This window comes from Simochromis diagramma, unplaced genomic scaffold, assembly GCF_900408965.1.
Source record: "Simochromis diagramma unplaced genomic scaffold, fSimDia1.1 OVJJ01000640.1, whole genome shotgun sequence".
In the NCBI taxonomy this organism is placed as follows: domain Eukaryota; kingdom Metazoa; phylum Chordata; class Actinopteri; order Cichliformes; family Cichlidae; genus Simochromis; species Simochromis diagramma.
Window position 1 is genome coordinate 264293 of NW_024387439.1, and position 27733 is coordinate 292025.

The 27733-nt window shown below is 40.8% G+C and overlaps 2 protein-coding genes across 7 annotated transcripts; both read right to left on the minus strand.

Annotated features, from left to right (window-relative positions):
- LOC120722463 (sodium channel subunit beta-2-like) lies at positions 1-14135 on the minus strand. 5 transcript variants are annotated; one of them, XM_040013486.1, is made up of 4 exons: positions 14046-14135; positions 11440-11787; positions 516-878; positions 1-275 (listed from the first exon to the last, which is right to left on the minus strand). In XM_040013486.1, exons 1-4 carry the CDS (start codon positions 14047-14049, stop codon positions 163-165), a joined length of 828 nt encoding a protein of 275 aa, XP_039869420.1. In that variant the 5' UTR covers positions 14050-14135; the 3' UTR covers positions 1-162. The 5 variants fall into 5 exon arrangements, with proteins under 5 accessions (XP_039869420.1, XP_039869418.1, XP_039869419.1 ...); XM_040013484.1 differs by lacking the exon at positions 14046-14135 and adding an exon at positions 12921-13119; XM_040013485.1 differs by lacking the exons at positions 11440-11787; positions 14046-14135 and adding exons at positions 2890-3237; positions 4202-5769.
- LOC120722466 (V-set domain-containing T-cell activation inhibitor 1-like) lies at positions 13555-27171 on the minus strand. 2 transcript variants are annotated; one of them, XM_040013493.1, is made up of 5 exons: positions 27023-27171; positions 24601-24942; positions 23012-23196; positions 21198-21201; positions 13555-13568 (listed from the first exon to the last, which is right to left on the minus strand). In XM_040013493.1, exons 1-3 carry the CDS (start codon positions 27099-27101, stop codon positions 23045-23047), a joined length of 573 nt encoding a protein of 190 aa, XP_039869427.1. In that variant the 5' UTR covers positions 27102-27171; the 3' UTR covers positions 13555-13568; positions 21198-21201; positions 23012-23044. The 2 variants fall into 2 exon arrangements, with proteins under 2 accessions (XP_039869427.1, XP_039869426.1); XM_040013492.1 differs by lacking the exons at positions 13555-13568; positions 21198-21201 and having other exon boundaries at positions 22346-23196; positions 27023-27170.
- Positions 27172-27733: the final 562 nt, after the last annotated feature.

A 27733-nucleotide genomic window follows, 5' to 3' on the forward strand; every position in this document is an offset into this window, starting at 1 on the left:
TATAGTTTTTAAATATGTATCAGGTCCCAATCAGCCCAAATATCAAAGAGAAATTAAAAATGCATGCCATGGAAGAGTTCGGTCCTTAGGAGGTTAATGTCAGAATGAGCCAACTGTGGTTTATCTGCAGACAGAAAAAAAAGACATACAAACTGTTTTGCTTCAAACTGGCTGAGGAGGTTTTAGTTTTATAAAGATCGCCAAAGCAGCAATCACAGCAAAGAGTGACAAAGCCGCCACCAGTCCAGCATGTCCTCTGCTGACTCCTGTCTGACCTGCAGGTGAGAAACAGGTGTGAGGTGTCAGCTGTCAGGTAGGTGATGAGTGAAGAACAGAACAGAATCCATTTCCTCTTCAAACTGCTGTCAGACATTATCTACTGCACTCTGATCACATCACTCAGACCAGCTGCTTTCTACAAAGTCTCATCAACAACATCTTTAGAAACAAACATCAACAACCAGGAAGCAGCTTCACCTCTGATCACACACACACACTCAACTCTACTCACTCACCTGGAGGAACAACAACACTCAGGCTGATGACACTGATAGGGTCAGTCTCCAGATGAGCTCTCTTCCTGCGGTTTGTTCTTCTCCTGAAGACACGACACTCGTATGTTCCTCTATCAGCAGTCGTGACACCCTTCAGAATCAGAGACACGTCTCCATCCTTCATCTCTCTGTCCTGCAGGTCCACCCGGTTCTTAAAAGATGGATGCTGCTCTCCTGGATCAGGCTGCTCATCGCGATACAAAAGAACATAATCTTTTCCAAGGTCAGCTCTGCTCCACTCTACAACTGCCTTGGAATTGCTGTCGATGTTTGGAGCTCGACATGGCAGAATGACGTTCTGTCCAGCTGTGATGTTTATCTGAACTGAAAGAGGAAACAGAGCGGTCAAAAACAAAGTGCAATCATTCATTTCTGCAGCATTGATCACCACGAAGAGCTACAAATACAGATTTCTCCCCCTGAACACTTTCCTCTTACTCCCACTAGAGATGCAAACCAAGGAGCTCAGGAAGAAAAACAAGACGACAGGAGTGATGGGATGGCCAGCTGAGGCTTTTTGTACTTATGCCAGAATTATAATAAAGTTTCACATAAATCTCAAATCCACCTCCACAGTGACAAATACTTTTGTCATAGCCACATGTTGATAACGCCACTCTGTGAAACGACGAGGTGCAAAATTGTTGGACGATTCTAAACAAGGTTATTTTCTTATATACTCAACTATCAAAAATTAGGATCAACACATGTTTTAGAGAAATCCCTGTACAATCTGCACCAACTCTGTTTGCCAGATGTCACTTTGTCTACTCACTAGAGAAGATCGTGCACCATCATAGAGGAACGACTTCCTGTGGACACAACAGGATGTTTGCTGAGATCTAAAAACAGCAACTGCAGTGAAAACAATCCAGAGTTTAATGACCTTTAATGTGAGATCAGCTGACCTGAAATCACTGATAAGGTTTTTTTTTTTTTTTTTTTTTACTTACAGCTCGTACAACGATGCAATATATACCATTTTCATAAATATCTGTATTTTTTATTTATATATAAAGTATGAAGATATTGTATAATCACATATTAACATTCTATTATTCATGCCATGATTTATCTTAGTCTAATGGAGGAAGAGGTAGCAGGAAGGTTGCTGATTGGCTGTAGTTGATCCAAAGGCAACAGAAATGTTGAGAACATTTCTTTTTTTTCCCTCTCTTTTTGTTTTTTTAACTTTAAAACATCGTTAACAGTCAGCAGAGGTCGCAGCTGCTGGCATTGAGCTGGTTGTCAGAAAAGTAATGAAACTATCTGCAAGGATTTGGTTAACAACTACTGACTAGCATCACTGTGGTCAAGATTCACATCAGCTTTAGCTGCTAACAGAAGCAGAAAAAAGCCCACCATTCAGCTGGGTCAGATCACACTGACTGCACACAGCAGTCAGTGTGATCTGCTTACTTTCTTTCCCAAACTGCGATATGCTTATTAAGTAATGACCTTTCCAAAACAAAAGCTGCAATAGTGCTTCACATTAAAAGTGTAACACAAACAGCGGAACTAAGAAATAATACAATAACGTCACAGAAACAAGTGGAGCCTATCCAAAGAGGGCAGAGCAGGTCACAGTGTCACTGCCTGAAAAATGAAGCCTAAGTTTCTCCTGACTGGTTCTTGGTCCCTTGTGCCAGCACATGGACTTGTGAAATGCACTCAGCTGGTTTCACCGTGCAAAAACTGATAAGCAATAAGAGCTCAGAGCAGTGTAGCTGCTTGACTGAGTATTTTGAGCTCTCTCTCTCTCTCGGCCAATAATAACTGCTGCATGCTTTGCCTTTGTTTGAGCTCAGTGAGGCAGACGCACAACTACAGCTGTTTGTCAGCATGAAAATAAACATGCAAAGACAACTCACAAACCATAGCATGCAAAAAAATATAAAGAAAGACCAATAAATATAACTGCGAGGAAGTCAACACCCACCAAAACAGGAAGCTTCTCATTTGATCAAAATATTAACACATCAGATAGAAAACAAGCACAGTGCCTCTGTACAAACATGTAATGAAGATTTTATGAGCCAAACTAAAGTCTGAGCTAATGTCTTATTTAATTAATCATATTTATTTTCTGTATAAAGACTCATGCCTCAAACCAAAGGGAAAACATTTAAAATCTTCTGCAGTGTTTTTAAGTTTCCAGTTACACAAAAACAAAACTCTCCTTCACCAAACAAGGATTGATAAAACTGCCTCCAGAGACTCATCTGAGCTGGAATGAAATGGCACACTTCAGATATCCATAGCACTCTTTCATAAACACTCGTGCTGTAAACATGGTGCAGAGCTTCAGCAGTAAGCTGAGCCTCTGCAGACTCACCAGACTCTGTGACTGTGAGGTTGATGGAGTGCTGGAACTCTCTGATGACTCTCTCGCCATTTCTGGTGCTGCTGGTTGTAATCTGACAATCGTATGTTCCTGTATCGCTGATGCTGACGTTCCTCAAAATCACAGAAACGTCTCCATCCATCATGGATGAGTCTCTCAGCTGCACTCGGCCTTTAAAGGACTCGTGCTGGTAGTTCTCGTACGAGCGCTGGTCTTGGAAGAAGAACACATAACCCTGTGAGATGAGCTCCGGCCTGCTCCACTCCAGCAGGGTGATGTGTGCATCTCTGGGACCCCAACACTGAAGAGTGGCATCTTGTCCAGGCCTCACACAAACCTCTGTATGAATGAAAAACAAAGAGGAGAAAAAACCCAAACATTAATAGCATGTTATACTGCACGTGTTGGAAATCTGTGGACAGCGAGGAAGTACTGAGCAGAGGAAGTCTAAAACACATCAGTGGATTACTCAAAGTAATGGATACCTGCAGCTCTCCAACATGATACTCATGTGTCTCATGTCTCTATAAATGAACATGCATTTTACTCTGAACTGTTCTTCAGTTATGAGTGTTGCAACAAACCCCAGCAGTGAATCTGCACTGACAAACCTCAAGACCAGAGAGGAATCCTCTTCACGACCTGCTGCAAGTGTGTTTGTCAGTAATTAAACTCTGACGTTAAGCAGAGGCTTTTACTGCAAAGCAGGAGAAATGTACATGTAAATGTACACCGTGTTGTTAATAATGAGTTCATTCCTTTAATGTTGCAGCTGGAGAAAATGTACTCACTTGCATACTGCTTGGTAGCTTAAAGTATAATGACATACATTAGATTTATTTTTTAAAACCTGCACAATTTTAAATTGACATTTTAAAATAAACGATATCGAGCACAAATTACATCTAATATATAGTGGAGTAGTTTGGAAAACTAAAATATAGAAACACTTTAGTAAATTTGCAATACTGTCACTGTGTTCATCAAGATTTGCAGTGTCACACACCACTAGTTTGTCTTTTTGGCTTAGATGTTGTTTAAGAAATCCTGACACAGCCAAACAGGACCGCCACCGCCTGGCACCATGTTAGTATCACATCCATTCTTTTTGTTGCCACATTCTTTCTGAACTCGCTCACATTTTCTTCCATCTACGGTATCAGACGAGCTGCAGCAGCTGTTTGCATTCCCGGAAGCGTGAAAATGCTGCAGTGCGTAGTTTCACTGTTTACATCCTTGATGGATGAGTCATTTCTTTTGGCAGCCTGTCAGTTCATGTTACCCCAAAACACAAGAAACTCACCTTTCAACGCAGAAGCCACCAAAATCGGGAGGGAGAAGAAAACTACAACCGACGACATTTCTGCAGGTCGCCCAACGGTCGGCCCGCTGTTTGGTAGTGGTGGGCGGATCGATCCAAATATAGATGGCACATACAACCCCAGTACTGGTAGCGAATCTATACTAATGTGACAGGATCAGTGGTTTACTTTGCTCTGTAAACTCTGTAAGGATATGCGTCTCTGCAGGGACGTCCTTCCTCCAGTTGTTGTTTTCCTAATGTCACGTGACTCAGTGAGGACGGGCGAGAGGAGGAAGGAAATCCCTCACAAAGACCCCCCAGCAAAAAAAGTACAGAGTAACCGGGCAGCTTATGTCGTTGTTTTTATTTTCCTTCTTTACCTCACTCTGTGACTAAATTTAATATAGTCTGTGACTACAACACAAGCATATAGGCCAATTTTAATAGCATCTGTTTCAACATCTGCCTGTCCCCACCCTCTTTGTCAGGGTGGGGACAGGCGGAGGATTTAAAGATCGAAGTTCAAAATAATTTAAAATCAGGACACAGACCCTGGTGCGAGTAATCCTCGCTGGCTTTTAAAATGACCGCAGCAGTTATAATAAGCAGCGATCCTGCTGAACCCTTATCAGTGAGGATTAAATGAGCTGCAGGACCTCTGAGTTAGACTGACTCTGTGTGAGCTTGGTGTTCCTAACATACTGGACGCTGAGTGTAAATCTGCTATACTTCAGGTGATGCTGTTTGTTTGTGTAGCAGTACTCTGATCATAACGCTCTCACATGCTTATCATTTGCTGCTCGTTGCTCTTCTACAGTGACAGCTGCACATTACAGCTCCGAGACATAAAACTGCATGCACTGTTTGTTAGTTTATTGCTCCACCAAGTGAATACACGTAGAGCCCTGCACACAGTGTAACTTCAGTACTTCCTTTTTTCTCAACTGTGGGCAGGCTGCGCGTACAAATGCTAAAAGAAACAGCGAAGCTCAACTGACTTGAAACCAAAGCTGGTCACTGACGCCCTCTGCTGCTGCTGCTGCTGATCGGCTCTTAAAGCCAGGGGTGCAGTTTTTACCCAACGGATAAAATGTTGACTGACACTACACGATAAAACTATGAGATACCAGCATGTGATGGTCACATGAATATAAGGAAAGGTCGCTATTATATCTGAAACTGTGTTCCCAGAGTCAAGAAGTTCACTTTACGCGCACAAGCTGACTGTAATTCAGCTTCATTACCGCGAGAAGAAGCAGCTGAGCTGATACAGCACATCTCCCACAAACACGGTTTACAGTTTAAAGTGGAGAGAAAAATCATGCAGTTCACAGCAGCCACATGAAAAGCGCAACACGTTAACCCTCCCTCACAAAATGAAGCCGCTGCTTCTTCAAATCGACGTCCGTCCACTACCAGAGGAAGCACGGAATAGAGCCCACAGCTTCACCAAGGTCATCCACAGACACGTGTAGCGCATGTGTGATGGTAAAGGATGAAGGCTGTTATAAGAAGTTGGAGCAGATACAAATGCCAGGAAGTCAACGTGGGATTTTCGGGGATTTGGTGTTGGTGCCATTGCGCCGAATAAAGAAATAAAAACTCACCTGTTCATTGTTTTTGGGCTTCAGGTGTGAGCCGCTCCGTTCTCACACCACTGTCGAGTTTATCTCCCGCTGTCCCGAGGCGGAGCTGAACTTTCCCCTTGTCGACCGGCTCGCCTTGGAGCCAGATCACACCAGCGCCAGCATGCCACACCATCTCCAGGTAGCCCGGTCAGGCGCCTCCGCAACCAGATAAGAAACTCCGAAGAAGGAAAACAACAAAAGAACAAATCCGTTCAGTTTAAAAAACAGAAGCTGTGATCCAAGACTAGAACGTCCTCTGAGAGACCGTTTTCACCAGGTTGCACAGGAGTACCAACCTGCTCAGACCGGTAGCAGCAGCCTACAGCGGAAGATCCGCTGTAGCCCCTCCTCCAGCATCGACGACGATGGCACTTATAGATACATGTTATCCAGCCTCTGTCTCATGTATGAAATATTTTGACTTGTATTTTTATTTTTAAAGCGTACAGTGGCTGTTTTACTGCTGTATGTGTATGTTTTAATGACACCCAGCATACGACCCACGCTAAAGTTCGACAGTTTGAACAATGAGAATCTGTCGTTTACAGGATGCGGGGATTTTCCATTTTTTTTAAACATCAGCACTTTTGCTTCACGCGTGACTCCGCTTACTATCATGAACTGAGTGAAGGAGCACGTAGCAGCGATGCATTTATACAGTTTATATTTTGCATATTACTGACAGACGGAGGAAGAAAGTAGTTCCTACCAATCGTTTAGACACTTTCCACTGTGTCCCGTAAATCATAAACTAACAATTTACCCCAACGTTACTAAAACATCGATATTTTAATATGAGAATCAGACCTAGAACATAAATATCTCTTAGAATCGATATTTCAGTATTGATCCACACAACAGCTGCTCTCAAACCCTTTAACAGCACCAAGGCTGTAGCTGAGAGGATAGAAAAGAAAATTTTCAATTCAATTTATTTATACAGCGCCAATTCACAACAGACACCTCAAGGCACTTTATATTGTAAGGTAGACCATACAAAAAGCCAACAATCATATAACCCCCTATGGGCAAGCGCAACAGTGGGAAGGAAAAACTGCCTTTTAACATGAAGATCCCCCTGGCAGATTCAGTGTTATGAAGGAAGGAAGGCTCAGAGTTTAAGTAGTCATCATCATGGGCTCATCCGATTAGAATGTGAATAAGCAGTCATCACTCATAGGCTTCTCCTTTTATTCTCAAAATCAATAAGGAAAGACACATGAATTGCCAACGCTGAAAGAAAACAGATTTAAGTTACTCATCACCTTAAACAATGCATGAAATCAAAAATCCAAACAGAACCTCACCTCCACTGCCGCCCAGTGTGGGAGTGAAGAAAGAGTGAGCCAACAGTGAATGCAGTCCTTATATAACACGTGACAGGTGAGTTGTTACGGATTCAAATATTGGGGATGGATACGAGAGGAAAAACCACAATAACAACACTGGTCCGGCCGGGTTGAGTCAAACGATGATTTTAATGATCACACACGTGGGAGATGGACACCGTACGCAGACAGCATCAGATCTCAAAATAGTGGAGCATTGATCAAACTCTTATAGCCTCTGGTGCCCCCACCTTATCATAAAAGCCTAAACATTCACATGCTTTTCTCTCACACAGCGCCTAAGCTACGACCTTGGCTCCCTGTTTATCTGCTCCTGCTGAGATGGGGCAGAAAACTCCAGCATGTTCTGTTCTCTTCTAATCAGACAAATAAGGCGATGACTTTCTGCGAACAGTATTTCTTATAACTCAGCAGTATAATGCATCATAAAACAATATCATGCATCCACAATAAATCAGCAGTCTAATGTAATGCAAATCAGTTTAACAAATGCAATAGTTATCAGCTTCTTCTAATTCAGGAGAATAATGCAAACTAGAACTACATAATAATTCACAATCTTTAATTAGGGGTCTAACATGGCAATTAAGGACAAGCACCACACCCAATCAAAGGTGAGAGAACTAAACAAGGTGCATCTGGTGAAGTGAGTGGGTTTGCTAGGATGTGCTAAAAGGTGGGTCTTTACAACAACCAGGATCGGGAATAGGGCTCAGGACAGGATATAAGACACGCTGTAAAGGTCTTTTATCTTTCAGAAGACAAAGGAAATTTGGGAAGGTTTAAACATATAAATTACATAACATAATAAGATATCATAGATGGATGGATGTTTATATCAGGGTTTACAAATGAGAATTCTGGGCTTTCTTCCAGACACTAATGCGGATGAGAAAGCCTGCAGACAGTCTTCTCTCTTATTCATTCCAGAGGTGTTCTATCCATTTAACATCAGGCCAGTCAAGCTGTAGTGTTCGACTTCAAATGTTTGTAGGACTCCTAAATGTGAGCTGTGAAGATCAGCTGACTCTGGGTTGGGAGGTGGTGAACCCCTGTTGCAGGGTTGAGGGGACAGTGCTAATATAAATTCCTTAGGAAATAATAAAGTATTCTGACTCTGATACCCACAGCACCTCTGTTAGTATCCTTGCTTGCTAACTTGACATTTACATTTTTAAAGTGTTTACACTTTCCATCATGTTGGCATTTTGATTTCTTTTTTTTTCTGTAGATATTTACAGCTACAGTAGCAATAACAACAACAACAAGTCCGCATAAAAGAACTAATATAACAGGAAAAGATGTATCCTTGTCTCCTCCATCCTTGTGTCCTCTTTCTTTGGAGTCTTCTTCTGTGAAACATGCAGAGCAAAAAAAGTGTCAAGACTCAGCTACCAGGCAGGCTAAAAATAGTTCTTGTTTTACACTTTCAAATATCTGTAACAGAGGTGATGTCAAAGCTGCTGGCAGCGAGCTGGATGTCAGAAGAGTAAGTAATGAATGTATCTGCAGCCGTTTGGTTAATAACTGCAGGGTAGCATCGCTGTGCTCATGTTTCATACAACAAGCAGAAAAAGACCATTCAGCACCTTTAGACAGAGAGTGTGTCACTTTTGTTTTCTTTTTCAAACTGTCGGATGTCTATCAAGTGCAGAACCTTTCAAAATAAATGCATAAACCAAGCAGAAATATTCAATTAAATTCAGATTTAAATTACAACCGTCAAGGTGCTTTAAGGTGAACAAGTGTGGTATAAGAATCCACCCACCACAACAGGAAGCTTCTTATTGGATGAAACTATTTCCACATCACATACAAGCAGAAGGAAAATGAGCCCACTGTTGGAGCCTGCTGTGAGGATTTCATGAGGCACTGCTTTTACCATACACAGAGGACCACTCTACGCATGGAACAGCAACCCTTATAAACAGCTGTGCTGTTAAGGCAGTCAGCTCAACCTACGAACTCACCTGTGTCTGTGACTGTGGGGTTGATGGAGTGCTCGAACTCGCTGACGACTCTCTTGCCACTGCTTGTCCTGCTGGTTGTAATCTCACACTTGTATATACCCGTATCGCTGATGCTGACTCAACAGTTTCAGAACACTCTGCTGTGCAAGTCTGCAGTTTGTGTTGTAATACAAACCTCATTTTGTTTCTGTTTTATCAACACAAAGACCTCTGAAGGGTTCAGGGGAGATGGGATCCCTGTAAAATTTGAAGAAAACATGATCAGCTCTGACTTCCTGTACAAGTAAAGATGTGCTGATCTGTAAGTTTCAGCAAAAGCTTTTTGTTGTTGACACAAAGAGTTGATGAGCTGCAGCCGTGTCTTCGGATCCAGACAGTGAGCTGTCGGCTGCTTTTATTTAAGAAGCAAAGGACATAACATGAATAACAAGAGCTGCAAATTTCCCACTTCCACTCTGCTTTAAAATAGCAGCTACTGTTATAAAACAAATGTTTAGGGACATTTTTAAAAAGTGGGGATTGCAAAGAGCTCTTAGTGCGCAGCTGGGTTATGCAGCATGGGTGTGAGGAGGAAGTGTTATAGGTGGTGGAAATGATCACAATTGAGCACGAAAAGTCACCATAACCAGATGTTATCACTCTAAAACGATTAGTTTTTACCTTTACAAATTTCTAAAGTAGTCCTGTAAATCTGTGTTCTCATCCAGACTGAGATTTGATCTGTTTTGGAGACAACAAAGCAAAACTAAGCTGTCCACAGGATGGACTTTAGGAACTGACATTTAGGAACACTTCAGTCACTGTTAAAGGAAATATTTCAAATACTTTCTGTTAGCAGCACCACCCATGAAAATTAATTTCTATTGAAAATGAACAGAACAGATTCTTAGACTGCAGAACTGAGATAAAGATCGAGGGGAAGGAAGTCCACAAATGCAGAGAAAATCACTCATGTGGAAACCACCAAACACACCTCCTCCCTGTTCAAATCTAGATGTGCCTTCATGCACTCATTTTCATACTATGATGAAATCGGATGTGTCTCAACACACTCAAAAAACATTTCAGTTTAATTCATTTTTTTCTGTAGAATTTAAACATCGCCAAACAGTTGCTTCAAGTCACCTTTTAAACACATTTGAGATGAATGAACAGTTCAATTCAATTTTATTTATACAACGGCAAATCACAACAACAGCCGCTTCGAGGTGCTTTATATTGTAAGTTAGACACTACAATAATACATACAGAGGAAAATTCCTTAGGCGTTAATAAAGTATTGTGACTCTGATATCCACAGCAAGGCTGTTAGTATCATCGCTTGCTAACATGACATTGTTGTAAGTTGTAACTGTGATTACAGGATCAGAGAAGAGAAATGCTACACAAAGTAATAATTAAACAGTTTAATTAACATCAACAACGACACTGAAGTAAAGCGAATTACAGTAATCCAGTTGAGATAAGATGAACGCATGGATTGCTCATTTGAGGTTTTAAAGGATAAAAATGACGTCACGTTGGATAGAAGCCTTAATTTTAAAAAGGACCACTGAACAGCTGAAATTATTTGTTTTTCTCAAAACAGATCTGGGACAGATCTGACACATTTCATGCCAGCTGTTCACTTTCCATCATGTTGGTATGATTTGGGTTTTTGATGATTGATTTTTTTTCCCTGTAGATATTTACAGCTACAGCTACAGTAACAATAACCATAACAACAAGTCCGCACGTCAGAATTAAACATAATAACAAAAAAAGATATATCCTTGTCTCCTCCATCCTTGTGTCCTCTTTCTTTGGATTGTCCTTCTGTGAAACCTGCAGAGAAAAAATAAAACAAAGGTTTGAGGACTCTGGTACCAGGCAGACTGAAAATAGCTCTTGTTTTACATTTTGAAATATCTGTAACATTCGGTAGAGGTGATGTCAAAGCTGCTGGCAGTGAGCTGGATGCCAGAAAAGTAAGTAGTGAATGTGTCTGCAGCCGTTTGGTTAATAACTGCAGGGTAGCATCTCTGTGCTCATGTTTCATATCATGTTTCTAACACAAACGGAAAAATACAATTCAGCAGCTTTAGACTGACTTTTTCAAACTGCTGCATCACATACAAGCAGAAGGAAAATGAGGCCACTGTTGGAGCCTGCTGTAAGGATTTCATGAGGCACTGCTTTCACCATACACAGACGACCACTCTGAGCATGGAAAAAGCCAACATCATACCTCTGAGGTGTGAAGAATGCCCTTATAAACAGCTGTGCAGTAAGCTCAACCTCTACAAACTCACCTGTGTCTGTGACTGTGAGGTTGATGGAGTGCTTGAACTCTTTGACGACTCTCTCGCCATTTCTGATGCTGCTGGTTGTAATCTCACACTCATATGTTCCTGTATCGCTGACCCTGACGTTCCTCAAAATCACAGAAACGTCTCCATCCTTCATGGATGAGTCTCTCAGCTGCACTCGGCCTTTAAAGGACTCGTGCTGGTAGTTCTCGTACGAGCGCTGGTCTTGGAAGAAGAACACATAACCCTGTGAGATGAGCTCCGGCCTGCTCCACTCCAGCAGGGTGACGTGTGCATCTCTGGGACCCCAACACTGAAGAGTGGCATCTTGTCCAGGCCCCACTCGGAGCTCTGTGTCCAGAAAAAAGAAAGAGGAGAAAAAACCCAAAACATTAATAGTGTGTTATATTGCACATCATGGACATGCATTATGCAGAAGAACACGTTGGACTCCATTTCTACCACCTATACTTCAGCAGACAGTCACAACCTGAGACCTCTGACAGCAGCACTATGGATCACAGCAAGTACTGAACTGTTCTTGAGTTGTAGCAAGTATAAGGGCAGAGTTTACAGTGTCACAATAATGGCTCTCATCTTGTGAGGTCACCATGGTAACCTGGTATGAAGCAGCAAAAACAATACTTGAATAAATATTTAAGTGACAGTTGCAATCCAACTTCAAAAACAAAACTTGGAGCTTAAAGTGCCTAAAGTAATAAAACTATTAAGTATTAACAAATAGTATACATGTTTCATTAATGTGTCTATTGCTTTAATGTTACAGCGGGAGAGGACTGTACTGACTCACATACTGCTTGGCAGCTTGATCTATAACAGTAAAGAGTCATATTTAATCATTTTTGTTTTAAATTTGCAAAATATTAAGTCAAACAAGCTTTAAAATAAATTGTGTTAAGAAAAGTACAATATTTGCATTCAAACATGTGAGAGCAGCAGCTGCTACACAGACAGCTGGGTCTCCTCTTCTATGTAACCGCAGCATTATATAAACAGGAGAGGAACAGAAACTAAGGTGTCATCTCAATATCAGTACAAACATTGGTATCAACATTGTCGATATTTGGATTTGTACACCTTTCATGCCACTGTTGTGAGATTTCCACTAACCTGTATTGATGTCCTCTTCATTGCAAATTGTGTCTGTCTGAAATGTGCTTTATAAGCTAATCATTTCTGTTTGTGGTGATGACGCCCAGTACAGTCAAACCGTGAAGTAAAAGTAACATTTTATTCCATCTTTGGCATCAGATCAATTACTCATACACCAGCTCCTAACATTTTTATCGATGCAACTGTGCAGTGCATGCACACACTGCAACATAACAACATCATGTATGCACTGCACGGTATTATTATTCATGCATTGTTTACTATCATCAAGCAGTGCCCACTTTCTTTATCAAAGGTTGAGTCATTTGCTCCACTGCTAGTTCGTCCTGTCTCTAAACGCATGAACTCACCTTTCAATCCAGAAGCCAGTAAGACGTGAAGGGAGAAGAAGACCACAACTGACGACATTTTTGCAGACATTAAACGAGAAGAGGCGCGCACTGTTAGATGAAGGTTGTTTTGTTTTGAAAGGGAAGTACTTTTGGTTTCATTTTTGACATGTCGCTTATACATAAGCTTGTACAGCTTAATCACATTCTCTTAGTTCCTGGATCAAACTCCTGTTTATCACCACAGTCACTCTTTATATAACTAATTTTTGGAAATGATGCTTTCTTACTGCTAGCCTATTAAGGTTAGCTGATTGCATGCAGGTCCCTGAACAAAGAGTGTAACTTCGGGACTTCCTGATTTTTTTGTTTACTGCCTGTGAGCAGTGTTTGGCGCCATCACTCTAAAGGAAAAAAACACATAAAGAAAGTACTACAAACTCTCATAACAAACTACTTTAAATAACCTCAAATACAAGTTTTACAAAAAAGAACAGAAAAGTCGTGATCTTTGGAGATCTTTGGAGCAAGCTCCCTTCCCTCACAGAGGGAAACAAAACAACCGTTTAGGGTCAAGCAAGGCCCCAATGCAGTAAAGCTACTTTTGTTGTGATTTGGTGCTATATAAATAAAATTGAATTAAATTGAATTGAATTCTGTTCAGGACGCCTCAACACCCAGATTTTGTTTTAAAAAAAAAAATCCACCCAGAAAAAAATAAAAGTGTGGTTTTTTTTTATCCCTCTCCTACAAGAAACAACACTGAAGCGTTATTATTATTATTATTATTATTATTATTATTATTATTATTATTATCATCATCGTTCTTATTTTAATTAGAAAGAGCTGTGCTGATTTTTAATGCAAATAAATTCCTCAAAGAATACAAGACAGATATAACCCCCCCCCCCCCCCCCCCCCCCCCCCCCCAAAAAAAAACAAAAAAAAAACCAACCCAAAAACTAAAAACTGGCTTTTATTCTTTCAGTTTCAGTGTGTTGCTTTAATAAACCTCATGATTCATGTCTCAGGTTAAAACTGAAAGGTGAAAGGACTTTTTTCCATTAGAATGGAATGGGAATTGCTGATTTGCTGCCGGTGCCGTTGCGCCAAGTAAAGGGATAAAAGAACCAAATAGAAACTAACCCATTCACTGTTTTTGGGCTCCAGTTTGCTCTCATGTGTCTCAGACAAGTGTCTGGTTTCTCTCGCTCCCCCGGGATGTGGCTGAACGTTTTCCCTGTCAAGCTGCTCGCTGCCTCTGATCGCAGAGGAGTTTTGTCCATTCATTCTGCTCGGGACGCCTCGACAGCAAGGTTGAAAACTCCATCCACAAAAAAATAAAAGTGTAAATCCATCTTAAGTGGCAACAAACACAAACTTTGATCCATGACCGAAACATGACTGTTTTTTCAGAGAAGTGCGTCTGTAAGTACCAAGTCTGTAAAAGCGCTTCAGTGACTCTTTTGCTACAGAGCTCCCCTACTGGCTGTGACGATGAAGACATCCAGGCTTCGTTCAGACCACAAACGACAGGAAGTCGCATTTATTGTGACAACAACAAAATATCTGATTAACCTTCCAGGACCTGGCGTCCTTATATGTGGGCATCACATTTTGGGTTATTTAGACCAAAACACTCAGTTTTGCTCTACAACCATATCCACTTACAAGGACATTATATTGCTATTGTTCTATCGCAATTTTAAACGAATATCCTCATATGTGGCTCTCATTTCTCTTAGAAACGAAAGATCAGGTAAAAAAAAATCTAGTAATTCTTTGTTTTTACATTCATCGAGCCCCAATGTGCCCAAATATCAAAGATAAATTAAAATGCATGCTGTGGAAGAGTTCGGGTCTTAGGAAGTTAAAAACACCAAACACTGAAAATAAGGATGTTTTTTTAGAAAGAAATAAAATTCCAGCTCTCACAGCTGTGTAGCCTACATGTGGTGTTTATACTACAAAGAAACACGTGTTTCTGTGTGGATCTCTTTCCGCTTTGCTTAACTTTGAAAAATAGTTTTTAGACAAGCAGGTGACACAATTGTGCCGTGGGGCCGTATTAAAAAAAAGATTATTATTATCAGTCTTATTTTAACTAGAGAGAGCCTTCATGTCATGATGTTTAATGCAAATACAACCCTCAAAGAATGCAGGATAGATGTAAATGCAATAAATAAATAAACTAAACAAAATAAAACTGTCACTTTCAGTTCGTTGCTGTAATAAATCTCATGATTTACATCTTATCTTAAAACTAAAAGGTCAAAGGAGTTTTTTTCCCCTAGAAGTGCTGCAGAGAAACCACAGACCCCCCCAAACTTTACTACCGAGAGGAAGGAGGAGGGTTCAAGGGCTGCAGTGGAACGAAACGATCTCAGATCTGGGTGACACAATGGGACGAACACCTCTGTTGTGGCTGCTCTGTAAGTACCGTATGCTCTTTTTTGAAACCTTAGTATGTGATGTGTATATTTAAGATATTTTGGCTCCAGTGGGTTGAAGCCACAGGTATTTGCTTTTACTTAAGACTTCAAACCTGTGTTAATAACAAAAGGGAAAAGGGTGTAACAGTAAATGTAGTTACACAGTATAAAAGGAAGTACAGGTGGATGCTGCAGGTGCTTTAATCCAGCTGGGTTTTTTGTGTTTAAGGTGAAATTTTAACAGCTTCACGCTTTCACGTCACTAAATTAGTTAAAAACTTAGATTTAGTGGTCGATGGTGCAGATAAACTACAGCGGTGTTAAACTGCATCCTCACCTCCCCCTACAAAGCACATCCTGTTTATCGGTCTGACATTCAGCTTTAGGTCACTGCCCCACAGGTCGAGTGGATATTTAGTATTTGAACCAAAAACACGTGGAAATCTATTGACTCTTTATCTCTTGGATTTCCTTTCAGTGTCGCTGCTCAGCTGGGCAACAAACCACGGTGAGGGAACTTTTTTTATGACAAATAAAAGACAATAAAACACCAACTCCCAAAAAGTACCACAAAGTAGCACAACAGTGGAGACAGATCAGGTTTAATGTGTGTCTCTGAGAAATGAAACAGGCCTACAAAGCTGTGATGATGCTTTAAAAATGTCCTGCTTTATTTATGTATGATTAAAAATTCTGCCCCTGTGTTATCAGCAGGGGAGCGGACAACTAAATGGTAGTGTTTGCACAAACACAACAGTAAAGAAGAACAAATCACTGTGCAATAGACATTTGGCTGCTACATCTCATTAATGGGAATATTTCATTGCTTATTTATATATATTTATATATCCATCCATTCGCTTCAGCCTATTCTTTTTCAGGGTTGCAGGGGGCTGGAGCCTATCCCAGCTGTCTTAGGGCTTATATAGATATCTATCTATCTATCTATATCTATATATATATATATATATAGATATAGATATATATATATATATATATATATATATAGATATATATATATAAAAACTCTCTCTATATTCTATTTTCTAATTCTAATTTCTACTATGCAAGTTTCTGTCGGTGTTCTGCCACTTTTTGGAGTTTCACCAAACTTTATAACTTTTCAGTAAAAAAGAAGGAAGAGGTTAGTAATGTGTTTTCTATAGACTAGTCCCTAAATACTAGTTTAATGATTTTAAAATGAGCAGAAAGGAACAGATTCTTAAACATAAAGTGATTTAAATGTTTAAATCATAATAAAAACCTACTTAAAAATAAGAGGATTAAAGGGTGGATGATATAAAACGCGACCATCAATGTTTGCTTTTTGAGGCTTTCTTGGTCCTGTGACACACGATGAGCACACGGCTACCAGCAGCTCAATTTCTCGAAGGAAGGAATGAAAATAAATAATGTAAAAAGTAAATGAATCTGTTAAGTTTTTACCTGCAGACAGATTGCAAATCTCTGTTTAACTTGGAGAGAAGATGTTGTTCGTTTCCTGATATCCTGTCTTTAATGGTTAATATTCATAATAGATACCATGAGGTCAGTGTATGCACAAGTAATCCCTGTGAGATTAAAGCTCAGAATGCAGACTGACATGTTTAGACTTTTGTATCTGTATGATATCATAGAATGAGATCTCTAAAGAGTTATTTCATGATACCTGGGCAGGATTTTAGAAGATTATCTTTTGCATGAGCTAAACTCCTGGATCATTTTCTGCCCTCATTTGAAAAACACCAACAAAGATTCTGCTGGTTTCTTTGTGAAAAAGCTTTTCCTCACGTTTTGCTTTATTTTAATCATCTCTCCTCACAGCTCGTCTGACTGTGAGTCCCAGCAGCTCTCAGTTCTTTGAAAAAGACTTTGTGTCTCTGAGCTGTGAGGAGGACGACAGCTCTGTTGGATGGACTCTGAGGAGAAACACAAGCAAAGAAACCAGGACTCAGTGTGGAGCTGAGTTTGGAAGATTAGACGGTATTTTATGCATCATGAACCACATTGTCCCATTGGACAGTGGAGTTTACTGGTGTGAGTCCAGAGAGGGTCCCATCAGTAACATGGTTAACCTGACAGTCACTGGTAAGCTGAGTGTGTGGAGTTAGTGTTGATGAAGCTGTGTGTAAATGGATGAAATGCTGTAGTTTGTCTCTGTGTTGAGGTGGATCAGTGATCCTGCAGAGTCCTGTCCTCCCTGTGATGGAGGGAGATGACGTCACTCTGCTCTGTAAAACAAAGACCACTCCCTCCAACCTCCCAGCTGCTTTCTATAAAGATGGCTCCCTCATCAGGAAGCAGCCTACAGGTCACATGACCATCCAGCATGTTTCCAGGTCTGATGAAGGCCTCTACAAGTGTGACATCAGCGGTCATGGAGAGTCTCCATCCAGCTGGATCACTGTCACAGGTGAGGCTTCTGTTTCTTTTACAGACTTTAGACCCAAAGTGAGTCAAACTGACCACATCGATTTGTATTTCTTAGTAGATGCAGGTTCTCCCACCTCTCCTCCTCCATCAGCCTCCACTGCCTCCTTCTACTCCTCGTTTTCCTCTCCTCCTCTCTCTGTGATGGTGTCTGTTCCCTCCATAACTGGGTTGCTCCTGCTGGTCATACTGCTTCTAGTGCTGAGACGATGCATCCAGGGAAAAGCTGGAGGTGAGACACATTCTGCGCTTTATGATGACACATCAAACCACTGTTTTTTTTAAAACAAATCACCTAAAAAAAATCAATAAATTATAATCTCCATTTCTGTGTTTCTGGCACTTTGAGCCTCACTTCCACAGCCCACATCTCCAACAGTCAGAGCTCACACTAACATCATCTAAGTGGAAACAGCAAACACAATCGCTTTCTTTAAAAGCTGCAACATGCTGCACGTGTTATTTCCACACATCTGTCTCTGTGAGGACCAGTTTGAGCCACAGACCATTTACATTATTAACTGAGGCTTAAATAAGGCTTATTATGACTAAGCTACAGGCACTTCTTGTGCATCGATTTCTACAATAGAATTTTATGATTAATGTCATGAACATTTGCACACTGTACACAGTTTGGTTATTTTTGTCTTGTGTGTGTGAAATTAGATATTGTATGTGAGACTTGTTGTAAAACAAAATAAAACAATTTAGATTTTTTTTATATTTCATCTTCACCCAACTTTATTCTGACTGCAGTCTTCTCTTCAGTTTTCATTTTAAACACATTCGCCTTCTTATAAATATTAATCGTGATTAATTAAATTGTGCATCAGTTTGTACAATAGCATTTTATGATTAATGTCATATTTGAATATATACATTTGTACACTGTACACAGTTTGGTTAGTTTTTCCAGTGTGTGTGAAGTGAGAAGTTGTGGTCAAAGAAACCTGATGCGAGCAGTTCAGTCCAGTTTCCTGTTTTTTGAAAGAAAAGACAGAAACACTTTTTTAAAAAAATTAACTTTATTCTGACCGCAGTCTTTTCTTCACTTTGCATTTTAAACACATTTCGCCTTCTTTCAAATATTAATCTTGCTGAATCAGCAGCATTTACAGTTCTGCTATTAATGGAAAATCTTTGCATTTGATTTTGCAGAGAGAGCAACAGCTGCCACCTCTTCATCAGTGGGAAGAACATCTGCAGATGATCGAAATGGGTCAAAGATGATGAGAGGTAAAGGACAGCATTAATCCTCTCGTGTTTCGACATGAGGCTCTGTGAAGTATCTTGTGCTTCTCACATTAAAGCAGGCTTATTATTCTTATTTCTAGCTCCATGTTGTCATTTTTGGATTACACTAGTGTAGTTTGGAATATTTACAGGTTATAATGATCTTTGGTGCAGCACTTCTGTAACTACTGCCACATGCTAGGTCAGGTTTAATTTGAAGAAAAAAAAAAGACTTTCACACTTTTGCAAAGTGTTTACTTTACATGATGCATTGTGTAAGACTTACATCATTGTGCCAAGCGAGCGGCTCTGTGGTCATTAGGTTTCCTGTTTTGAGAGCTAAACCGAGCAGAGGTGTTAAAGTTGCTGCATGTTAAAGACAGGCTGTGCTGTGGCCTCACATTTGCCGCTGTTGTTCCTGGAATGTCAAACTTTTTCTCACCGTAAAACACAGGTTCTGGGTCAGTCACCTGACTTTGTCATGTTTTGCAGAGAGCGATCCAGCAGCAGTTTACTCTTCAGTGCACAGAACACCTGAGATCAGCTACGCACAGATCCCCATCAAGACGAACTGCAGACAGAGAGGTACAGCTGTGAAATTCTCTGAGTGGTCAGTAACACTGGAACAGCTCTTTAGTTAATGCCTCTTATTTAATATTTTATTTTATTGCAAATCAGAGATGGTCCAGCTGAAGGTTGATGATGACGTGCGATGGAAACAGGGGCGACATATAATTCAGCAAAGCATCAGTTCTGTCATTCAAAAACAAAAGATCTGGCTACTACTAAGACATATTTATATATTTCAATATTAATTATTAGAATTCTGAGATTCATTTATCTATATTTGTGTAAAACAGTTTTGTGAATATCCTCTTTGTAATAAACAGAGGTGGTGTGTGTTTTTTTGTCATGTTTATCTAAACTTTCTGTAATCTGTGTGTTTGTGTTCAGATCTTCCACCAGAGCCAGCGGTCATCTACTCCTCACTGAAGCAGACCCGCACACCTTCACCACAGCTTAACCAGTCTAACCAGTGACGTCCAGCTGGCTGCCAAACACATCCCTGCACTCCTCTCTATATTATATATTATTTATTCAATCATATTCTGTGTGTGTTTACAGTTGTACAGCTGCACTGGACCAGTTTGAATGTAGAGGTCAGGATGAAATGGAAAGTTTAATTTTCACTTTAATAAAACATCTTACAAAGCAGTTTCCTGGTCATTGAACACACCTGTGCAACATCAGCCAATCACAGATTCAAAAAGGGAAATTGTTTCTTCACGTGAATCCAGAGTCACAGACTCTGGAAACAGCTGCAGCACATCAGCAGGCATCATTTCATTTTATTCTTCAAAGAGAAGAAACTCGCCTAGAATCATTTTAAGGAGTGGCATCATCCTCAGAGGTCTCTTGAAGTCTCGCTTAAAGGACACTTTACTCTTTGTTTTGTGTGTCTCAAATAAACTGAGAGCAGTTCAGCTCTGTGGAGATGCTGTGCTAGAGGGTGAACGTGGGAATGTCATCAAGACGTAAACGGTTGTCTTTGAAACTGGCTTCACAGGTTGTTGTGAAAGTGATGCACTGTGTAAACGTTTTGAGTGAGTGAGCAGCTCTTTGGTCATTTAGTTTCCTGTTTTGAAAACTAAACTGTTCAGCAGAGGTGTCGAAGTCGCTTTTCAAATCCACATTTTCCATCACGTGACTTTGTCATGTTTTGCAGGGAGCGATCCAGCTGCAGTTTATTCTTCAGGGCACAGAACTAGTGAGGTGAGTTATGGATGAACTGTAGATGCACAAATGAAAAAGGCTCCGATCTCAGCCTGCAGCAGCAGAAACAATGAACAGACATGAAAACAGGAGACAGTTACAGCAGTCAGTGAGGTCATAAGGAGGTGACTTCTATGTTTTGTTTAGTTTTTTTTACATTATCATACATAAATGTTTCAGGCCATAAAGCACATTTTAATATTAGACTAAGAAAACCAGATTGAATGCAGACGATTTCATTTATTAAGGATTGAAAGCTGTCCAACCCTACAGGCCCCTGTGTGAGACTGACTGCAACCTGGTGTTAAATTGTGAATTAACTGTTATTAACCACATTTTATTTTGGAAAGCTGAGTTTAATTTCACTACATCCACACTCAGGCCTGACTACAGCCAGACCTGCTGGATCAGGAAATCATTTAAACAAAACTCGTCTGACAAAGTAAAGCAGGCTGCAGACATGATGATGATCTAATGAAATAGCCGAGAAACCAAATCACTGACAACTATCAGTCTGGAAAGTGTTAGAAAGGCATCTCTAAGGTTTTGGGACCAATATGTGAGCCGTCGTCCACAAATGGAGGAAGCCTGTGGAAACAGGAGTGACACATCCACGGCTCATTCAGCAGGTCACAAAAGAACCCAGAACAACATTTAAAGAATTGCTGCAAAGCCGCTCAGAGCTCAGGATCAAGTGGAAACATCCTTTATTCCTTTAATAAAACATCTTAAATGCAGTTCCTCAGTCATTGAACGCACACATTCAGCTTTTATTTAGTTGTGTTCTCGCCTTGAGCAGAATCGAAAGACTTCCACCTGCATGTCTGAGCCTGCAGAGCTCAGGTCTTGTTTTTCATCCTTTAAAAACACAGAACCGTTTAAAGGTGTGGCAGTGTGTATTTGTATAATCCAGCTGCTTCTCCACACCTCTCTCATACACTGAAGGTAACAGCACATCTATGAATGACACAGTGCAGAGAAGCCAAACTGCAATGACTCAATCATTTACCTTAAAAGTTTTAAAGGTATTTTAATGTATTTGATGTGGATCACACAGCTTTTTTTCAGTGATGGGCAGTGACTAAAAGCAGCCAGCAGGTGGCGGTCCTGGCCCTGCAATTACAGTCAGCTGACACGAGCACAATAACTTCTTTTATTTGTTTATTGCCAGAGTTAAATCATTAATCCTCAGGAGAAGAAAAAATATTTGGGGGATTCCAGCTGTTCTTCTTCTTGCATATTCAAACTGTGGAGCTGAATTCATCGTTTCCAGATGCTGGAAAAAAGCCAACGCCACAACGACTTTGTTCCACAACACAGCGTTTCCAGGCCACACCTGCAGAGTAATCTGATTACCCATTCTGCTCCGACACAAGGAAGAACGAAAGCTCTTCCAGCACAGACTTCCTGCTGTGTTATTGTGCAGCTGTTTGCATTCCTGTTTCAGACACACAGCGATCCTGCCCTCCCCCAGCACCGCCCACAGCAACAAACATTCATTCTCTGACCAGTTTTAGTTATTTCACGTTGTACCGACGCCTTTTATCATCATGAAACAAACTCCGTCCAAACAAACCAGCTGATTGAAGTGTTTTATTAACATCAGAACATAATGCTGTACACGTAGGGGTTAAATCTGTGGCCATTGCCAAGAAACAAAAGTGAAAGATCAACATGAACATGAGAAAGCTACAGAAAATGTTCACATTACAAGAGAACTCTTATTAAAAGTCAGTGTTACACAGGTCATTAGTATTAAAAGGGAGATGTGTACATATGTACATATATCTGAGTTATATATATATATATGTACATATAAGATCTCTGGCTTAGACCTAAACACAAGACACGCTAAACCACAAATCCCCATGTTCACGTGCCGCAGTCATGGTTATTGACATGTGATCAAATTCCCACAAACCCATGGAAGTCTAACCTCCAGTCTCCACAGTTTAAAGAGGTTTCATTCTCAATCAACACAAAAATAAAACTTGCTCTGTCATTGTTAAATTGATTAGTGGTCAGTTTCACAGGAATAAAGTGCTTCATGCTACATATTTGTGGACAGTCTCATGACCTGCATCTGCTTTTTTAGTTTCTCAAAGCAGAGAAATAGTCATGGTCCCCTTTTCTGAGAAGTGGAATCACACTGTTATATACACGTAGCCAGGATTCTCAGTGTTTCATATTCAGGTTTTCAAATCATCTCTTCTGATCCCCTTTTCTTTTTCGGGGCTTCGTTGCAAGTCGGTGAGGATGGCCGTTTTCTTTTATACATCAACAAACAAACAACAACAGCAAGAACAAGGACACAAAATCCAATCCGACTCCAACTCCGACTGCGACACTCTGTCCACCTTGATGATTCTCGTTTCTCTGAAATGCTTTCCCGACGCGTCCGACGGGCTCGCTGACTTCGTCCGTGTGTTCTGCAGATCACAAGCATCAGACATTACACGCTGCACTCAGACCAAGTTTCTATTCCAGGAATCCTGTTCAACAAACTCTGAGATAAAAACAACAACAACAAAAAAGTCTGAGTTTATCTGAGATCAGCAACTCTCAGTGTCCTGCTCAAACAGCTCTGAGTTTGTTCACCCCGAGTTAAATGCGTCCGTGAGTAGAGAAAGAAAGTGAAATTAGTGGGGCTCAGAATTAGTTGTTTGTTTGTTTCTTATACTTTCGATGGCCGTGATTTACCCAAGTTACATTATCATTATATGCATCCTGATTTTACAGCTGTTTTTTTTAACTGAAACTGAAGCTGAAAACCCAGTGAAACAGATCGGACACAGTTTACTGACGCGCCCGTCATACTAACGTTTCCAATTTAACCTTTTCTAACCAGCCTTCACTGATAGTCGATGGCTCTCCAGCAGCTACAGCAGGGATGTTCTACTGAGTCTTATTTTACTTTTGAGAGTCATTAAAATATGGAAAACAGATCATGTCAGGACAAAATAAGACACTATGAATGGATCCAAAACAGATCCAGACGGGATGAGCTGTGAAACGACCAGAAGAAACTCAAGCCTGGGTCTGATCTGGTCTCTGTCCATGATCATGATCTGCTTTGCATCCTGCAGTGTAAGCAGACTCCAACATGGAGCTGATACTGATTCACACAAGATCCTGTGATACGTTAGATGGATCTGGGTCACTGACACAGAGTGTGAACTTCAGACTCTGTTCCTTTAAAAATGCTCTTTGAATAATGTCTCAATCGAAAATGCGAACAAAACTCAACGTGAAATGTAATCAGATTACTGTAAGACTGACTACAGCCGGTTCACATAATCTCCAAGATCCAAGTGTGACAGACATGTTTCCATGAGTGTGGCTGAACACGACACATGAGCGTGTCATGTATCTGAAGCTCATCCTTCCCTGCAGAGAAACTGGCCGACAGCTGCAGATTTTATTTTGAGCTGATAATAAATCTGTGAATGACTGAAAAAGCACTCATTTGCACGAAAACTATTTTAAAAAGCACAAAAAATAGAAAAGTGATGTCCAAGTGGGACAAAGTAGGTTTCACTGCACAAACAAACTGCTCTGAACTTTGATAAGAACAAATAAGGGGAAATAAAACTAGTCGGCTGGTGAACCACGACGGGAAGTGAGAGGGACACTCAGACTTTGTTGAAGAAATCCCGCCAGGATTTTAAGCTCAGTCTGTTACCGTGGTAACTGAATCAGAGTTGAAGCTGGTTCTCTTCCAGGAGCAGAAAACCTGAGTTTCCTTCATCTCAGGGTTTATAAACTCACATGCTTCCTGGAATCAAACCCTGCAGCTTTCTAACAAGTCTCATCAAAAACAAACTCAACCTCACCTGCTTCTGTGACACTGAGGGATCTTTCCTCACTTAAGACTCTCTCGCTGCTTGCTGCGTTGCTCATTATAATTCTGCACTTGTATCTTCCAGCATCGCTGACGGTGACGTTCTTCAGGACGATGGAAACGTCTCCGTCCTTCATGAAGGCCTCTCGCAGCGTGACTCGACCCCTAAAAGACGAATGCTGGTACTTCTCGTATGAGCGTTCGTTGCGGTAGAAGAAGACGTAATCGTCCACACTCAGGTCAGGTTTGCTCCACTCCAGCACGGTGACGACTGCATCTCTGGGAGCCCGACACTGAAGAGTGACATCCTCTCCAATCGTCGCTGCGTATTGGCCTAAAAGCAGAAAACAAAATTCAGATATAATTCAACTAACCCTTAATAGATTGTTTCTTTCTTTATAAGAACTCTACATGGGGTGATTTTTAATTTTGAATAAATTGGGGTCTCTGTACTGGAGCCTCTGGACCACATCTGTCCTACTGGAGCCTTTAGAAGCATTTTTAATGCAATTATCAGACTAATAATTTGTTTACTGTGCGCGTAAATGTGCTCACAGACTGTCCAAGATGTCTGTGCTTCAGTGTTGGTGAGTGAAGTTGGAGTGTTTCCTAAGTCAGTTATTTAATTCAGCATTTAGAAGATATCAGTGTGCAACACACCCACACACACATGCAGATATCACCAACTGAAAAAGGGAGGACTGTACTCTCTTGTTCAAATATTTGCCTCAGGGGGAAAAAAAGAAAGAATTTTAGCTGCTGTACAGTTTCTTTTCTAACACTGACTGAATGTGCGGAGTCCAAAACCAATCTGTGACGTCAAGTGTTCAGTCCATCTTTTAAATACAGTCTATGATGAAACCTGAGCCCACCTGGGTCAGGAACATTTACAGTTAGCAGAAGCATCATGTAGCCTGGCTGTAGTGGAGACTAAGCTGTGAGGTTTTTTTTAACCAAATTCTCTCTTTAGGAAAATTCTTGTTGTGTCATGTCAGGGACAGAAACCCAACACATGTGACAGATCTGATGATGCGGTCAGTCAGTCATGACTGGACTGATCTTCCAGGCGCTCCTTTCATGGGTCGCCACAGCAGATCACCTGCCTCCCTCTCACCTCATCCCAAGATCTTCCTCCGTCACACCAACCCCCTGCATGTCCTCCTTCACTACATCCATTAACCTCCTCTGAGGTCCAAAATGTCTTAGCCTCACTTCTCCAACTTTGTCTCCTAACCTGCTGGATATGAGCGGTCCCTCAGATGCACTCGTTTCTAATCCTGTACATTCTGGTCACTTCCGTCTGGATCACAAAAATGACATTCCCATGCTGGATTGATCGATAATGTGGGCTGCTCTGCTATCAGGCCCAGAGACAGTGCTGTGATTTCTCCCAGTGTCTCGATTCCAAACACTAACAACACAGCTGGACCGCAGCCAGCTATATGCACTTTTAATTACCAGCCTATCTTTTGGCAGGTTCGGCAGCTGATCAGCAGAAATTAGACAGTTTCTGCAGGAACATCTGGATCTCCTCACACAAACACTGACATCAGTGGTCTCAGTTTGGACCCAACAATTCTGTGGCGCTGCTGAATCCCAGACATTGTAATTAGTCTGGAACATATTTCACATTTTCAGCACACACACACACACACACACACACACACACACACACACACACACACACACACGTTTACAGTAAGCTCTGCTCTACAGATCTGTCATAACACAAACATTTTCGGTTGCATTTTTACATGAATGCCGAGCTCAGTTTGAAAAACAAAAACCCAAGAACAAAACACACTGCATAAAATCAGACTGTAAAAAAATTCTCAAACACAGGCGACTGAAGATTAGAATTATATTTTTATTACATGCAGTGGTCAGGTTTATCTATAAAATCACATGCACAGACAACAGCTTGACCAAAGGTCTATTTAGCACAGTGAGAACGAAACTACAAAACAGTATCAGCTCAATAAAGCTTAATGTGGGGTTTGTTTGACTTTCCAAAGGTTCTCAATGACACAAGTCCAAAGGTGATTTGTGCGCCCCGCTGGACTTCCGACAAAAATGCGTTAATATCCTGTAGGCACTTCTAACTTATTAATACTGCCAGCTCACAGAAAACTGAGTGTGGTAACAGCATAGGTTGCACCACAGCCTGGGATTTTGCAAATTCAAACACATATTAGGGCAGGAGGAAAAAAGAAAGAAAGAAAGAAAGAAAGGCTTAAAAATATCCTGCAGCCCGCCTGCAGCGCAGCGCCTGCAGTTACCAGGCAGATAATGCCACTGAGGCCTTTGTACGGAATGCTACTGACCAGCAGGATCACGGAAACCAACTCCCATTTCTTCCATATGCTGTTTGTAACGCACACACACACACACAACGACAGACCCACAAAACTCACCTTCAGAAGCAAAAGCGCGATGGAAGAGCAGCAAATGTGCAAAAAACCACAGAAAACCCATGTCTGCCGTTAAATACATGACAGCTTTATGCACGGCGACAAGCTGTTTACCAGAGCAGAGGAAGGACGAGCAGGGCGGAGTTGAAAGACTTGAAAGTTTTCGAATAACGCCTGCCCAAACCTGTTGCGTCATCACAACAAGCGACTGCGCAATCTACTGATCATCTACTTATTTTCTGACATTTACCGTTTGTTTTTTGTTTGTTTTTTGTTTTGTTTTTTGTTTTTTGGGGGGGGGGGCGGTTGTAAAGAAAGAAATTCCAAGTATGTGAGAGGAATATGAATGTGGAAGAAGAATGCAGCGAACAGTATTTCTGAATGGCGTTATATAGGGAGCAAATAAACTGCTGGGTCTTACACTTGTTACATTTTATGTGCATTTTAACTGAAGATGTGTTAAAAAAAACGAAAACCCTGTAAATCAGTTCCCGCTTTTAAAACAAACAAAAAATAAACAATATTTCACTTCCTGTAATTACAGAAATCCCCCAGAAAATAAATCATAGTCACAGCTTTCACGTAGGCCTACATCCAGTTTTATTATTATTATTATTATTATTATTATTATTAGGTGAGATATTAATGCAGCTCCAGTTAGATTTCCTAACGATACAGTTAAATGAACAGAAGGCACAGGGATGATATATAAAG

What these genes read in the sequence shown, in the direction of transcription:
- LOC120722466 (XM_040013493.1), bottom strand. Translation starts at nt 27,101, where the DNA reads ATGTATTTAACGGCAGACATGGGTTTTCTGTGGTTTTTTGCACATTTG. An exon ending in TCGCGCTTTTGCTTCTGAAG is followed by an intron (nt 24,943 to 27,022) that starts GTGAGTTTTGTG and finishes TTCTGCTTTTAG; the next exon opens with GCCAATACGCAGCGACGATT. An exon ending in CCTCAGTGTCACAGAAGCAG is followed by an intron (nt 23,197 to 24,600) that starts GTGAGGTTGAGT and finishes TGTGATCTGCAG; the next exon opens with AACACACGGACGAAGTCAGC.
- LOC120722463 (XM_040013484.1), bottom strand. Translation starts at nt 13,083, where the DNA reads ATGTATAAGCGACATGTCAAAAATGAAACCAAAAGTACTTCCCTTTCA. An exon ending in ACTGGCTTCTGGATTGAAAG is followed by an intron (nt 11,788 to 12,920) that starts GTGAGTTCATGC and finishes TTCTGGACACAG; the next exon opens with AGCTCCGAGTGGGGCCTGGA. An exon ending in GAGTGTTGTTGTTCCTCCAG is followed by an intron (nt 276 to 515) that starts GTGAGTGAGTAG and finishes TCTCACCTGCAG; the next exon opens with GTCAGACAGGAGTCAGCAGA.